This window comes from Halichoeres trimaculatus, unplaced genomic scaffold (assembly GCF_033239565.1).
Source record: "Halichoeres trimaculatus isolate MK-OKI-2021-1 unplaced genomic scaffold, fHalTri1.1 fHalTri1_scaffold_2, whole genome shotgun sequence".
Lineage (NCBI taxonomy): Eukaryota > Metazoa > Chordata > Actinopteri > Labriformes > Labridae > Halichoeres > Halichoeres trimaculatus.
In genome coordinates, this window is record NW_027437180.1 from 735,001 (window position 1) to 752,036 (window position 17,036).

The 17,036-nt window shown below is 45.1% G+C and overlaps 1 protein-coding gene across 2 annotated transcripts in view; it reads left to right on the forward strand.

Moving 5' to 3' along the window:
• The window catches only part of LOC141803530 (microtubule-associated tumor suppressor 1 homolog A-like), a 146,302-nt gene that overhangs the window by 29,828 nt on the left and 99,438 nt on the right, over positions 1 to 17,036 (forward strand). For both annotated transcript variants that reach the window (XM_074687636.1, XM_074687644.1), the window contains exon 2: positions 11,586 to 12,972. In XM_074687636.1, coding sequence (XP_074543737.1) covers positions 11,917 to 12,972 — 1,056 coding nt within the window. In that variant the 5' untranslated portion in view covers positions 11,586 to 11,916. The remainder of the gene's footprint in view (positions 1 to 11,585; positions 12,973 to 17,036) is intronic.

Here is a 17,036-nt window from a genome sequence, read left to right on the forward strand (position 1 = left end):
CGTATATTAGTATATTACTGAGTTTCAAGATTACTGCTTGACCAGAACAAGGTGATATCAGGAAAGAAAACGGTGATAAAGGGAAAGAGTGTAGAGAAGAGAATAGACAGAGAGGGAGAGAGAAACAACGAAATAACTGAGCAAATCGCTACATACAGGAGAACCAAACAACCAGCTGCTGAGCCTGAAAAGAGACAGTATCCTGAGGTCTTTGACATCATAATCACAAGAAGAACTTGAAGAACAGAAGCATATACTCACCTACACATACAGGGGCACGGGTGAGAGTGCAGAATATTGGGGGTTAGTTTTGGATTTGGGTCAAGTGATCATGCCAAGGTGTGCTCATGTAGATGTGCCCCCCCCCTGCTCCCAGGGGCCAGACGCACACTGAGTTGGCCCACATCCCCGGGCATCTAGCAGCCACAACAGAGCCCAGACAGACCACCACGGAGACAGCAGCACGCTAACCTAGGAGGAGGCAAGGAGAGGGCACCCCAGGAAAGCAAGAGGCAGGCCCCTGACACTACGGAGTGATGGCCCCAAGGGGCCAAGGACTGACGCCCACAGGCCCCGCTAGACGCTGGACCCCCGATCAAGTGCAGAGGGTAGGACCCGGGCGCCCTGTGCCCAAGGGCCACCTATCCTCAAAGAGGGAGCGCTCGGCAAGGCACCTGGGAAGATGGGCCTAGCCCAGGCCACCACCCACAGCGAGTTGGTGCCAGCCCTCAACGCACCTGGCCAGACCCCGGAGCCCTCTCCCCAATCTCCCCATCTGCCCACCCCCCAAATAGCTGGCCAGAGGACACTAAGAACCTGACACCCACACCACACACACAGACATTCAGTTCATCCATACCCATACAATAGCACAACGGCACAACGACACCACAACACCACAAGACGACTACGCAACAACACCACAACACAACACACTCAGACCAATGTGTAATGTAAGTCTGGCTCGAGCCTTTCCACTAGCAAATCAGCCATCTTCTGCTCTCTGGTTTTTCTCTGTTACGTCTGCATAAAACACATTCGGCTATTGTTTTTCTTGCTTCAGAGTTGGCTTTGGTTATCCAATACCTTTGTCAAAGCTCTGAGAGAATGTGGTTGTGCCCTCCATGCCCAGTCCTTTTCTGAAAATATCTTAGAATGAGAGTGGAAATGTGTGAAATTTTAGGGTGTATGACAGGAAACATTACTTCTTTTCAACACCTGTTTTCATCTGTAATCCAGTCATTTCCCCTGAAAAGCACTGTTTTTGGGTTAGGCTGATGATTTATTTCTCTGCCTTTTTCTAGATCTTCCAGATCAATGCCCTGTCCACCCAGTGTGGATTTGATGCTTGTCGTCTTCTGGTCCACAGTATTGTCAGCACCTCTGGTGGCTATGTGTGAAACATTTTTAGTGAAATTAAAATCTCTGCCAGTATTTGGGCCAGTATTTTTAAAGTTTCTTTGAGTCCAAGAAGCCATGCTACTGCAACTTTCAGCTTTGTCCATCTGGAGAAGTACATGAGAAACTTGTTAGTAGGATTCTCATTGTCTTTAATGATGACTGTACTTACAGTATGGTTTCTCATGACCTTGATGTCATCAAAGGAAAGAGGGGTGAATTCCACAGGAAATTTTGGGCAGTCCTTTTGTGATCCCCAGAGCATATCTGGGCCATGGATCCATGTTCTTTTCTTTGATAAAGGCACCTGCTCTCTGACCCCTAGAGGCAACTTAGGCTGAATTGATCCTCCTGCTCACATATTTCCATTGTTTTATCTCTGTGGACTCCCTGTAGAAATTGATCACCGTGGGGTACAGGCAGGAGAAGGCTAGGCTGGTGATGGTGCTGAGGGACTCGGCAGATGAGACAGTGAGGGACATGAAAGCCTGTGTGGTCACTGGGAGGAAATGGAAGGCTCAAGAGGAGGTGCAGGAAGCAGTGGGCAGGCTACCACATCATGAAGTGGTTGGCAAAGTCCAGACAGGGCGTGCTGGCCTTGGATAGGGAGACCTGCCTAAGATGTGGTCTGGGGTGAACAGAAAAGACAGGAAGGACCTTGTGATCACTGAAGTGATGAAGATGGCAGAGGAAGAGTATAGGGTCAGGGCAGTGGCACAGGGGCAGCAGGGTCACTGGACGACGTGGGAGGGGGTTGTGGATCAGGTGATGAGCTGGGCATATTTGGGGTACGTCTCAATGTGTTAATTTCGTGCCTCCTCCATCCTATGTCCGGAAGTACTTTCTTAGCCGCCATTTTGAAGACTGTCCCAGAGCGATAACTGTGCTCGGAGAAGAGAGGAGAGAGGATGGAGGAGACTGATCGGTGGAGCTATGATCAAGGAAACACGAGAGCTGGCTGTGCGGAAGTCTTTTCACTGAAAGACACGCCCCCATATGGAATGGAACAACTGAGTTCAATGAGAGAAAAGACGAGCTGAGGACAGGCACAGAGGATCTTTCAGAAACTGATCATAAATCTGGTGATAAAGTGTTTGTTGTGAGTTTAAAGCACCAAACACTGAACACAACCATCATGAAATCACGTCACCATCGCTTCTCTCCCATGCATGTCTGGTGGGAGGGACTAAGACACAAGTGAACGGCACAAGTGGAGGAAGGCAGGATAAAACTTTATTGCTTTGAGACGCATCCTTGGAAAATGCCACAGGCGCGACTCAGCTTCCTCCTCAGGGCAACTTATAACACCCTGCCCTCCCCCCAAAACCTCCAACAGTGGCTGGGCGCAGACAGAGCAGGCCTGCAACCTCAGTGAGACCATCAGTTCTTCCCTTCAACACACCCTATCAGGATGCAAGACCGCGCTATCTCAGGGCAGGTACAGATGGCGGCACGATCAGGTGCTGAAAAAGCTGGCAGAGGTTGTGGAGAAGAGAAGGCAGGAGGCTAGTAAAAGGAGCCATCGTGGAACACAACAGTGGACCCAGTTCCTGAGGGAAGGGGGAAGCGGGGGAAACGGTCCCTAGGAGACCAGCACCCACTCTTCTGTCGCTAGGCATGGAGTGGAAAATGGGGGTGGACTTGGGCAGGCAGCTCCATTTCCCAGGAGAGATCTGCAACACCACACTTCAGCCAGACATGGTGCTGTGGACAAAGGCAGAGAAGGCTGTGCTGCTGGTGGAGTTGAAAGTGCCATGGAGGAGTGCATGGAGGGCGCCTATGAGAGGAAAAGGGCAAAGTACACCGACCTAGTGGCTGAATGCAGGGAGAATGGCCCGAGAACAACACTCGTCCCAGTGGAGGTGGGCACCAGGGGGTTCGTGGGAGTTTTAACAACTCGGCTGCTGAAAGAGCTAGGGCTGAGGGGCAAGGAGGTACACAAAGCCACCATGGAGCTGGCTGAAGAAGCAGAAAAGGCGAGTTTCTGGCTTTGGCTGAGGAGGCAAGACAAGGCATGGGGAGTGAGCAACTCTTAAGGAAAGCTAGCTGCAGGGGGTGACTGGGAGACGTCCCTGATCGCTACCCTGCCACCAGGAGATGTTCTGGGCTAAGGGACGAAACATCGGTTAATGGGGGTCCTCAGCTGAAGACCCCGCAGCTAGCACAATGGGCACCAGTGAAGGTGTGGCAGGCCAAGAGCCCAGCAGGTGCAGACACTTACCTGTGTAAACAAAAGGGATCCTGTTCACCACAAACAATGTGAGGAATCGTATGTGTTGGTTTGAAATGTACCTGAGCACTGCTTGGCTGTCTGTCCAAAACACTGAGCTTTCAAGCTGCATCTGAAGCTCTGTTCTGAGCCCATTATCTACTCTGGTGACTGGCACTGCGGCAGCAAGTTCCATCCTTGGAATTCTTCAAGGGTGCTTCCCAGGGACGTTTCTTGGGACTGAGATCATTGGTGGCTGAGCCCAGACCCTTATAGGGGGTTTAGGGGGTCCTATCCTGGACAAATGGTGCATCTCTATGCTTTCTTGAGCCCTGTTGCATTGTGTCTACAGCCTGGTACTGCAAACATGTACTTAAGAATGTGTCAAAATTAAATTCTATTAAACTGATAGTTCAGGATAATGATTTTTGTGTTTGGCTGTTGAGATTACACCTGTAAATCAGGGGTGTAAAAATTACACCGCTGATATTAATTGATGCATCAATGCGCATGTGCACGACGCAAGTGCATTGGCTCATTTACTGGGTATCAATGTATTTGAGGGATGAAATCTAATTCATCTTGGTGCATTGGTGGGTATTGGTAAAATTGGATGCAAGCGCTGTTTTATTCATGTTAAATTTCACCCCATCTGCTGTTTCCCAGGGGCCATGAATGCACCATAATGATTTTGTGTTTAGTATTGAATACGGACGGAAGCAGTGAAGCCCATACAATACACTGCTAGTAAATCATCATGGATGTAGCAGCGAAGATGATTCTATATTTAATGCAGCCGCAACGTTTAAATCGTTTGTTTAGAAACACTACGCATTCGCAAAGAAAGACAGAGAGCTCGACAAAACGTCCATCATTTGCAAAGAATGCTGCGTTAAGCAGCCGTACAATGGCAGCACGACAAACATGTAGACCCACTTAAAAAGAGTACACCACGTCACCAACAGGTCCACCGCCACCTCCCCCGCCTCCCTGTCTCGTTCCTCGTCAGACACTGGAGATAAACCAAGCAAATTAGGTCAGGATCAGAAAAGTGTCGCTGCTTACTTTTGGGGTCCTCTCACAGTAAACTCTGACTGCACAATGGCTATAACTAAGGCCATTGCTTACTTCATATGCTAAGACATCCAGCCTTGCAGGGTGGTGGAAATTGAAGACTTTAGACAGCTCTTGCACATTTTGGAACCCAGGTATAAAATACCAGACAGGTCTGTCCTCATTGACAAACATATTTGTCAATGTACAACAAAGTGAGAAGTGAGATTGTTGTGTTGCTGAACAGTGCACAAAGAGTTGCACTAACAATGGATGGGTGGACATCTTGCGCCACTGACTCATAAGGCACACCACATTGACATGGAGTGGGAAATACAAAACTCTGTTTTCCAGACCAGGGCTTTCCATGAGTCTCACACCAGAGCAAATCTTGCAGTTACTGCGTGACGATCACTTTCGCTTTTCTCCGCACTCTGCCCCTCCCCCTCCCCCACTTTCCCGTGAGTCACAGCACTCAGCTGAGCACTGTACAATACATGATGGCATAGAGGAGGTTAGTGTTATTTCACAGCTGAATACCAAAATACTGTAAGCTGTGATGCTTTCAGACACTGCGTCGGTGTCACAGTTGGATGGTGCCCTTGGTCAGTGATCGAAAGGTTGCAGGTTCAAGCCCACATGGCGATCGAATCCTTTATTGATCCCCAGAGGGGAAATTCAGGTATTGCAGGATTACAGGGCAAGTGCAAGGGTAGCAGCATGCATTGGAAAAAAATAAAATAAAATTACACATAGTTAGTTTCGGACAAAGCAAGGATGACATGAAATAAGCAAAACAAAATTGAGAGCAATGACCATACAGCAGCAGTAACAGTGTGAGATATTTACAGTAGTGGATAATGTAATAAAGTAATTCAGGGCAACTGAGATATGCAGAGCAGTGCAGAGAAGGCAAAAAAAGTGACAGTGATTTTTAAGTGACAGTGTAAAGGGTATAACAGGGGTTATATACAGTAATTACAGTTATTACAGTGCAACAGAGTATAGACAGTATAGACAGTGCATTGACAGTGTGAAAATGCAGTTTTACATTGAATATATTAAATATATAAGTGCAGAAACCAGATACTGGCTGGGTCTAGTGCAGAAATGAAGCCGCACGTGCGATGCATAGCACACACACTTAATTTGTCCTTGCAAAAAATCATTTAAAATAGACCAGGTGAAACCTATCCTGGTGAAAATAAAGAGAGTCGTAACATTTTTTCACATAAGTACCAAAGCATCTGATACTGTCCGTTATCAGCAGCACAGCTTGGATCTGGCACACCACAAGCTAATCCATAATGTTTCCACAAGGTGGAATAGTTTCCTTGAGATGTTAGAGCGTTATTGGGAACAGAAGGATGCTGTGGCAGCAGTATTAAGGAAAATCAAGCCAAGGGGAGAACCACTGCCTTCCCTCTCAGATGATGAGATGAAAGTTATCCCAGAAATTGTGAATAAATAATTTCTGCCAATGACCTCTCTGAGCTAATCTCTGCCAATATGTAAACGCTCCCAACGCCAACTTTGTTGCTGCCCCATGTGCCCACAGTCGTTGTTGCCCCCCCCACTCTCGGGAGTGGTTATGTGCACAGTGACACACTGATGTTTTGCAGTGACGCAGTGACAAGTGACATTGCCCCAATCTTTGTCAATGGAAAACCAAACCAGTTCTTCGAAAGAACATGACTTGAACCAACTAAGCACCAGTTCCAGCACCAGCACCGAACAAGCACTAGTGAAAAGGGGTTGTCTGTCATCTCAGGTCAGAAGTGAATTCTGATCCACCATATCTATTTCATGTAGTCAGGTTTAAGACCTCCTGTTATTGGCTTAGCTTTCTGACCCATACACTGATGGAGTGTCAGGAAGCCAATCACGTGACAGGATTCCAGAGGGTTAACCACAGATAGCTTCTCATGCTGTGACCGCTGATAGCTCCTCTAACAATTTCTTATCTTTGCTGTAGACTGTGAAGAGGTAGACTCTGCCCTGTGACGTAACCTTGTGTTCTTAGTTCTGCTCCTGTGAAGTCTTGTGTTCAAACTGTTTGATGTCACGGCCTAGATTTATGCATAATTAACCATACTTGGCTGAGAGGAAATAGGGAGGAAGTCAATGAACGGCAGGATTTGGCAGCCACAGAGTCTTCTCCTGTGGCTAATTATTCAATCTTTTTTTTGAGCTCCTAAAATTGTGAAAGCAATACAAGTTCCTGAGCATAAAAGGTAGATTATTCATGGAATGGGAGGACGGGAGAGACGCCAGGGCAAAACAGAAAAAATCAAAGCGGACTTAGAAACTGAAATTTCCCCCTTAGAAAAAGAAAATGTCACGCCAGAAAATGATGATTAAAAAACATATCGGTATTTTGTTACAACGTGATACTGAATTATCCCAATATAATGTGATTACTTGTGTTTTTAAACTGATGTCACTGATTTGATGAAATTTCAGGTCATGCTTGGGTTCAGACAGGGGGGGATTCTGCTGTTGTTGAGCTCTATGGGGGATGTAATGATGCAGACATTGAAGAAAACAAGATTAGGGTCAGAAACTTTCAGTTCCATCTTCTGGATAATGACACATGAAACAGGGATAATGTGAATGTGTAAGGTGATTCTACCTCTGATAAAACACAGTGAAGGTTTCTTTCCCACTCCCCGTCCGTCCACCTGCCCATGGGCTCTGGTGTCATTAGCAGCTAATGGAGACAGAGCACTGTCCTGGTTCTGATTGTCTTTATTAAGCTGCTTCTCCTCTTTGTCCTTGACCCACATACATGCTCATACACACTAATACACAATCATACACCACACACAAATTAAGCTTGTTCAGACATGGAAGTCCATGGACTCATCTTATATTCTTTATTTGGAATATGAGTTATAACCCTCTGGAAGATGGTTCAGAGCTGGCAGAGTTGAAAAGTAACGGCTTTATGGTGCGGCCACACCTAACGCGAATTTGACGACGTTGGGGGGCAACTGCCGCCTGCTCCGGCTCCAACTCCGCTGGAGGATGGAGGAGAAAACAATCTGTGCGGTGTGTCATCATCCAGAGTTATACGATACGGCGTGTGTACTCTACAGAGACCGGAAAAACAGGAGCAGGCTTGGTTGAAAGTCTCTGAGGAGACAGGTTTTGAAGGTAAGTTCTGAAAACATTCGTTCCCAGCTGGATCTGCCTGTACGGGCTATCACTGAGTCCGACTGTGTTTTCCTCAGTGGAGTTTTAAGCCTGATATAGAGAAGGGAGGAGTGGGGCAGGGGCAGAGCCAGGGAAAAGATGGAAGTTCTCAGTGCTCCTCTCTTTCCTCCACCCCTTCATTATCCCCAGGGAGACCTCCGGGAACATGGGTCGGGGGTTCGGGTGGTCGGGGGTACGGGGTGTCGGAGGTTCGGGGGATCGGGGATGAGATCGCAGGGAACAGCCAAGCAGGGCTGGTGGATTACCAGGGAGAGGCAGCAGGCATTGATTGTGATCTCCAAAGCTTTCACACACTCTCCTGTCATGCTTTGGAAACCACAGCTCATTGTTTTTCAGATGCTCTTTTGGACTTTCGGTCTTTAAATGAACGAGCTCTCTACTCCGCATGCGCAGTACCGCGCATTCGCGTGTTCGTGCCTCAGCTTGTCAAAAAAGTCCAGCGGCGAGACTCGGGCGTTCACGCGGCGCGTTACAGGCCATTCGCGCGAGTAAATTCGCGTGTTCGCGTTTGGTGTGGCCACACCATTAGGTTTGATTCAACATCCAGGACGGGTGTTGGTCAGGACACAGGAAGAAGGAGAAGGATGACTCTTCAGGCTGGGTTTATTATGTCACGCCCGTGTTCACAAATCAGTTCTGAAACAGTAATATTACTCCAACAATCTACTTTTTGTTTTTCCACTTAACAGTAGGATGGAATACACAGTTATTACTCATCATACACCCTTTTAAGCTCTCTCTTACAGTGCTGAGACATTAATATAAACAGAGAGGTGCGTAAGCACTGCCCGCCATAACAACGCAGGTGTAGAAAATGAGCGCTCACAGCGGCGCAAATTCAGACATTAAACAAGCAATGATGATCAAAACACACTCGTGAATAACTAAATACTATGCTTGAACAACAGCTGTAGGAAAACTCATAGCATCTATAGCTCACAAGAACAACCAATAAGGCACGTAGAAAAACACACTTCACGGCCGATAGAGGAAAATATATATAGGCCGCCTTTTATCAATACTCATGTTCCTCATTCACTGTTCCACGGAGCGCCCACAAAAGACACACATCTGTACGACAAGGCAATAAAGGCAATGATTAACTCTTGACCCGTAGGTAGACAATATTCACTCTGGTTTTTTTCTGAACTCTTTATACGTCTCATTCTTTTACTACTTCTGGAGGGCGTAAGTGATTTCCTAACCTGACACGCCAGATGGACAGTTTCATATATCCGCCACGGAAATATTTCACTAGTCCATCTGGGTAGCAGCTCTTCAGATTTGTTTTCAGAGGCGGGACTTTAAAAAAAAATCCACAGCTGGTCATTGGACGACCGTTCTGATTAACACACTCATCATGGACCAATCCACATCAAGCCACGGTATGACGTAGCTTCTGTGAGCCGATGCTTCTAAGAAACAATAAATGAACAACTACTGAATCAGGAGAAAAAGCTGTGAAAAAAGGGTTTGATGACAGCTTCCCTTTTTATAAATTTAACTTAAGAATCAAAGGAACACTAACAGGTATGAAAGTCTGCTGACGTCACGTCTGCTCCCACAGCTCCCGCCTCTCGTCTCTGATTGGGCCGGTCAGAATTTAGCCGAGTGAAATCGTTGGTCATTGGAGCCTGGCAAGATGGACCTGCAGGAGTTCAGAAACTGAATCAGGCAGGTCCGTCTGCTCTGCAAGGTTAGTGATTTCCAGCGGCACAGGAAAACAGCGTTACCATGACAACCGTAAGCACTAGCCCTTTATACAATTAATATGATTGATATTGCCATGCATTTCCAGAGGGTGGTGCTATTGCAGTAGCAGAGATTTGAGGTTATAAAAGCGTTGTGACATGTGCTGATGGTGTGTATGAAATATAGAAGAAATTGGACTTTAAACCACAGTTACTATAAATTTCTAGTTGATGGCGAGATTTGCAAGTTTGAGGTGGTGGCATAAACACATCTTTTAAAGACAGGACATGATGCTTTATGAAGGCTTGAGAGAGAGTTCTGAGCCCTATTAAAAAATAATTGTAAAAAAATTGAGATTTTCACAACAGAGTAAAACACACAACTTCCTGTTGACAGTAGGGAGTGTTTTACTATAATACAAAAGAAGCATAGAGATGCACTGAGGCTTTAACACTGGACATGTGTGTGCATTTTTGTCCTGATCTAAGATTGCACATAATCGCTATTAAGATTTTCATTAGGCATGAAAAATTGTCAACTTTGGTCATTTTCTGCCTCAGAGTTACATAAAAAGCCTTAAGTTTTCATCATCAATGTGTGAACTATACAGCAAGCAAGTTTGGAGTTGATCAGATGACTAGTTTGTTCAAATATGTACTCTATAAACGTAACTAATTCCTGTTGACATTTTGGGGCGCTGTACTTTTAGGTGAACTACTATTGTGTCGGGCCGTTACACTGAGCATGTGTGTCTGTTTTCATCAAGATTGGACATGGTTGAAAAATGCCCAACTTTGAGCCCTTGTCCTGGCAATGCCCAATTGAGTTATGAAAATGATTTTAATAATTTTAATCCTCAACGTGTGTAGTATATGTAATCAGGTTATAATAAAATATCCTTTTTAGATGTATGAAACATCACCAAATCCTGATATATATTGAAAGCTGCTCATTTTGTGGTGTTTTGTTCTTGTTGTTATTGTTATTGAATCCAAATTGCCATACCTGCTGAGCCTCCCTCAGTTCTCGCTAGGCTTGCTGAGAGGAGGTAAGAAAAGTTTTCTGTGTTCGCTATATGCACATATATATGTTTAAAAGCATCGAAGAATGTAATAACAGGTAATTTTATTTATTATTAGACTGTGAACATGCAGTAGAGCTGCTCCCGTGTCCTCATGTGACTGTTTAAACGTATTTTAAAAGGTAATACGTAGCCGCATGTATTCAGAGAAACTACAGGGTTTCCATGTGTTTGTTAGCAGGGGCGGAGACCCGCGAATGGCAGAGACTGTAAGACTGCATGTTAAGATTATTTTCTTTGACTTGTAAAGGAGTTCAGCACCATATTAAAGAAGAATCAGCTGCAGCCCTGGTCCGTGTCCTTCCTACCATCATCACCGTCTTATCATCATTATCAGAACGCAACGCAGACAGAAATTTTGGTGACGGATGTGCACTCAGTTCAAGGACACCCGTTACATTCTCAAGCCAAGTTTAAAGTTGACCCTATAAAAATCCTAGAACTAGTTTATTCAAATATGTAGCCTATAAATCTTCAAAATCCAATGTTTTAGTCCAAATAGTGAATTTTGTGTTCAGAATTCACTATGGTCCTAAGACACTTTTTAAATGTCTGGGCATGATAGTTTTGCATGAAAAATTTCAGGGCTGCAGCTCAAAGTAACTGGCAGGGCTGCAATTTTACGTCCCTAGGGGGTACTATGGAGCATATAGTTTTTCACAGACAGTGGAATGATACATTTTTTGCCGTGACTGAAGTATGTGGCTAGGTGCGTTCACGTTTATCTTAAGTGAAAGGTAGCAATTTGGGGTAAAAGGTGTGGAAGAAACAATGAAAGACAGAATAATTCCTCAAGGTTTCAAGAGGGCATTCGCCCTGATTTTCAGAGGGCCATAATAATCCTTACACTTAGGGCCTTTGTGCAACCATTGGTTGGTGGGCTCGGGTCCTAATTACTCACTTTTATAATGACTGTCCTTTCTTTGTGTTTTCCAGATGTTCTCATGAGTGCAGCCCTGAACCCCTGGGACACCTTCTTCCTATGAATTGAAAGGATCGAACCCTTAAACACACACTAGCATGGACATGGACTTGATGACTTGCAGAAACTCTGTATCATTTTTGTGCAGCCTTTAGATGAATACACAGATGAACTGAAACTGTGTCAGCTGGAAGATAAAGAGACTGCCAAAATAGATTACAGAAAGCTTTTTCAGATGTCAGTGAGAGTTTAGAGGAAAACACTATCAGGAAACAGAGAGAAATCTGACGTAGAATTAAAACTCTGACCCCAGAGAGCAGACGAAAGCTTTAGCCTGGTTAAGACATGAGTGTTTCTCAGTTCGCCGAAAGTTTCCCAGTCAGAAGGAAATCAGGATCCAGCATGAGGCTCCCTCTGCACAGCACGGGAGACCACAATGGAAATGCTTTCCCAATTTCCTCTTCTTCGTCATCCTACTCTTCATCCTCGTGTCTTGGTGAGTCTTCTCCTGAGTCCTTGCGGAGTCTGAGCAGCCTCAGTGGGGACCGGACCAACAGCCCGCTGGACTATGACATGTTTGAGGTCGCTATGGTGACGACGGTGGTGTCCCAAGCAGAAGAAATGGTAGATGTTGTAATCTCAAAGTGGATGCCAGAGGACGAGGAGGAGGGCAGTGCTATGGACGATGATGAAGTCTCTGTGGGACAGATGCAGACAGCAGCAGAGGTAATCGAGTCCAACGACAACTCTGTGTCTGTTTATCTCGATGCAAACCAGGGTGAGCCCTGCCATGACCCCTGGAACGACAACCTGGCCCTGACCCTGATCATGAGTGAAAGCAGGGACAAGAGGGGACACAGCTCCTCAACACCAGATGTAGATGCAACAGAAATTCCTGCAGATGATAATGATGATGAAGAGGATCTGTTTCTGTCTGTGAGCTCTGATGTGGGCATGAGGAGGAGCAGCACAACCCTCACCAGTCTCACTGAGGGCATCACAGCTGTGAGCAGGGCTGAAGATGAGAGAACAGAGCTGGGATCAGAGGAGCTAGCAGGGGACTCTGTTTCTTTAGATCCTCCAGCCTCTATGGACCTAAGTGAAACCCCTCAGATATCAGCCCCAGATGAGCAAAAAGAAGAAGTCACATCCCCGCCACTTGAGAAGGCCAAAAGAAATTATCTATCCAACAAAAAAACACAACAAACTATCAATCCACAAGCTAGGGCAGGGAGAAACAAACCAACCAACGCAACAGCAAATGCTTCTATGACAGCCACACTCCCTGCCCCCAGAGCAGCCAACCAGGAGGTCAAAAGAGTTTCTAAACTGTACCTGAAAAATGTAAAGGCTAAAGTCGAGTCTCGTCCAAACACTTCCCCTGCAAAAACACAGAGTAAGGTAAGTGTCACTGAAAAACACCTACCAACTTAATACATCACAAAAAAACCCCAGTATGTTATATATCACTGAAAAACACCTACTGAGGCATTTTTTAAGTAAAATCACATACCAGGGTAGATTTCATTGAAATCACAGAACAAGGTAGATGTCACTGACAAACACCGAATGAGGAAAATATCACTGAAAACATGCAACGAGGTAAATATCAATTAAAAAAATACCCAAAAGGGTAAATATCATTGAAAACACCTCACTTTGTTAATATCACTAAAAGAACCTAATGGGGTACATGTCATTGAAAAACAGCTAGGGGAATTATCAGTGAAAAACACCTAGCAAGGTAAATAAAGACTGAAATAGAAAAGAATAGAATTAATAGAATAGAATAGAATTAATAGAATAGAATAGAATAGAATATACTTTATCTCCAATGGGACATTCAGGAGCCACAGCAGCAATCATGAAAACAGAGTAAGTAAGAAAGTGTCTAGACAGTGCAAAAGGGTCCATAGCAAAATAGATGATGACAGCCAGGGCTTGACATTAACACCAGTCAAATGTGGGTGAATTTCAGCTGTGGCAGGCAACACCATCACTCCTACTAGCCACTTTGGCGGGTTGAATTATTTAATTGTAGTTTTCTGAAATGGCATCTGAAATACTAAACCCATTGCAGAATGAGACACGACACTACAACTCCCATGAGCACTGCCTGCACACAGTGTTTGCTCATTGGTCCATTCGCGAAGTCTTCTGCACCAGCCTGCCCTGCCAGCACCAACCCCAGGCACAGATAATACAGAGTCGATGTGAAGTCAGACCGAGTCAATCTAATAATTCGCAAATTAAGGGGGGGATACAAGTGGCCCCTCCCAAATTGGACTGATACATTTTCATGTTTTGTTTAAAAAGAAAAAAGAAAAACCCAGTGAAGAAAATCAAATTGAAAACACCCCAGGCACGCGTGAAGAACCTACACACTCTGTGAATTAACTCACATAAGGCACACGCACAACCGGAAAAAGAAGGAGCCACCACCAATCTCCAACACCACCACCAGACTCAGCCACTGGAAAAGAAGAGAAGGAAAACAGTATTAATGAAATTGAAAGTAAATAATAAATCACAAATAACCCAACCATAAAATTGGCAGCAAACAAATAAAGATGAATGAGTTATCAACAAAAACAATACCAAAGCTGCCCAAAATAACTTCAAATAATTAAACCAAATAAGTAACTTCAATAACTCATTCAAAGGGTAAATCAGAAAACCAAAATATATGCAAACAATACTAATGTCAGAAACAAAATAAAGGAAGGCAAAATAACTCTGTCAACTGTAAGCAAATCTGAACAAAGGAAAAATCAATTCAATACAACAAAAAAACATAATCCAGGCAAAAAATTAACCCCCAAGTCCATTCATTCCCAAACTAAAGAAAAGAAAGAGTACAACAGTTCTAGCAGCACTGCTGCAGAGAAAGCAGCAATATCCAAAGTCCTACTGCCTGTGAGGAGACCTGCTAGCCCTCAGCTAGCAACAACAGGGTCACTCTGCAGGCTAGCAGAGTGAGCAGAGATGCAGGCAAGGCCGTGTAAGCCACCTAGCCGTCAAGACGCCCACCCACAACCAAAGCTGCGCTCACAAACAGGGCTCAGACAAAAGTGTGGAGGGCAGGCAGGCAGACAGGCAGACAGGCAGGCAGACAGACAGGCATGCAGGAGGCATGCAGGCAGGCAGGCAGGCAGAATTGCTGACAATTAGTGAAGCAGTGGCCAGCAAAGAGGCAGCGTTAGCACATAGCAGTGTAGCACTAACAGCTATGTAAAGGCAGCGGTGAAGCAACACAACGTATAGGGAGCGGTGAAGCAACAGCAGTCAAGCAAAACAGCATTAAGTTCCGGTTCTTCCGTCCACAGAGCACACGCTAGTTGTTAGGTGCCTAACAAATACAAAAAGGCTGTGTTAGCGAGAGCTGATGTTGCAGTTATCAATGAATCTGACGCCATCCAGCATACCTACCGATCAAGCTCACTGTGCTTTTGAGCGAGAGGCACGCTTCCTGCTCCTAAGGCTCAAGGCTAAAACGGCAGAGAATACGAACAATGGAGCATGCTGACGGTCAATTTGCATAAAAACTACCCTGGCTGCTAACATACCTGGAACGGTGATGGCAAGGACGTGAGGCGAGCGGAAAAGGAGATAAGGTCCGCCTAACGGAGAGCAAGAGGGAGCAGAATAGCCTCTGCCTCCCTTTTATAGACTGCCCCCAGGTGGCTATAGGCCAGCAGTACAGAATTGTTAAGGGCTGCAGGACTCATCCTGCTACATTATGTTGAAAATGAATTGTTTTCCTTTCTTTAATCCAAAAATGACACCACGTTTTTCTTACCTTAAGTCTTATATCTTCTCTATCTGCAATGTAAATCCTCTCCAGCCAATGTGAGGAGAGTTGACTCCCAACAGCATCCAGTGACACCGCTCAGACAGAGAATAAAGTCTTTGCTAGAAGGAAATTCTCCAGCAGCTCTCTGGGCTCTGAAGTCCCTGAGGAAGGACCTGTGGGCTCCCCCAGGAAAGCTGGGCAGGAAGTGTCCGATAATCATGAAGCAGCTGAAGGTGGGGAGGCTCAAAGTAAGAGTGATGATACTCTTAAAAAGTGTGGGGAGGACCAGAGTGAGGGGGCCTGGAGGTCTTCTGTGGAGAAACAGAGGAATGATATGAAAGTGAGCATTGAGCCTGTTGAAGTGTGATCAGACCATACACTGTACAAGACAAGTGAATGTAAATCCCTATGGTGCTACACAACAGGCTAGAAACAACTGTCCTAGCATGAGTTTGGTGTGTTTGAGGTTACCATCTCAGCATTTAGGAGCCAGACCTGAGCAAATCAGAGGTTGGAGCTTTGCGCTAGGAGACAGGTATTTCCATTCTGCTTCCTTTGAAAAAAACCACAGCCCACGTACCACAGTGTTTCACAATGGGCTGGCTTTGTTGTCAATATTTGCTTTAAATATTAAGGTCACAAGCTTTGCATTAGTGATTAACCAACAGACTCAGGCCGTTAACCAGGTGAAAAATTTAGCTCTAGTATAGTTACAGCAGTGGTTTTACTTAACACTGCAGCTGCTCCTTTAACTTTCAGTCATAGCCACAGCCTGCTTCTTGTACCATCTTAGACTATGGGCAAGTGAGTCATCATCAGTACCACACCTTTAAGAAGGTTGACTCATTGTAATGGAGATCCCTGCTGCAGCAGATGATGATGTTAAAGACTCAGACAGGCCGAAAGAGGTGCACTGCATACAAGTATATTTATATGACACAGCAGTTATTAGCTAACATCCTGTTGGAAGAGCAGAGAGCACAGGTTTACCTGACATTCAACAAAACTTCAAACCTCAACCTTCACACCTCTAACAGGTTGATATCATCCACAACCCTGGTCTGAGTTTAAACCAGACTTTAAGAGTCATAGCCCTGGGGCCTGTACTACGCAGCAGGATTGACTCGCCTGGGATCTCCCTCTGCTGTTTGGGTTGACTTATAAGACATTCTCAGTCCTGATAAGTTGGAGACAGTCACTGGAGGAGACAGATATTCTTCAGAAATACGTAGAACTTAAACACAAGGAATGCTGGGAAGAAATTGCTGACTCTGTTAATGGATAAATGTGTGAGATTATAAAAAACGGATTCATGGGAAAATATAAATGGACAGAGCTTTGATCAACCCCACGGGTGTGTGCATGTTTTGTGTTGGATGAGGGATGGGTATCTGGAACTGGTCCCTGGGACCTTACTTCAACTTTTTGTCCCAGCTGTCTCAGCTAGGCAGATTACAGTTTTCCAAGAAAACTTTGATTCAGGATATTCAGCTTGAAGTTTGACTGAAGAACTGAAAACACAAAGAAATGAACATTATTATCTCACACGAGATTAATATTCAATACAACATGTTACACTCCTTATGGAGCAAAAACAACAAAGAAAACCTAGTGCTAGCTTGATGCTAACATATATGGGAAATTGCATTGATATCTAAGTGGTTAGCATACA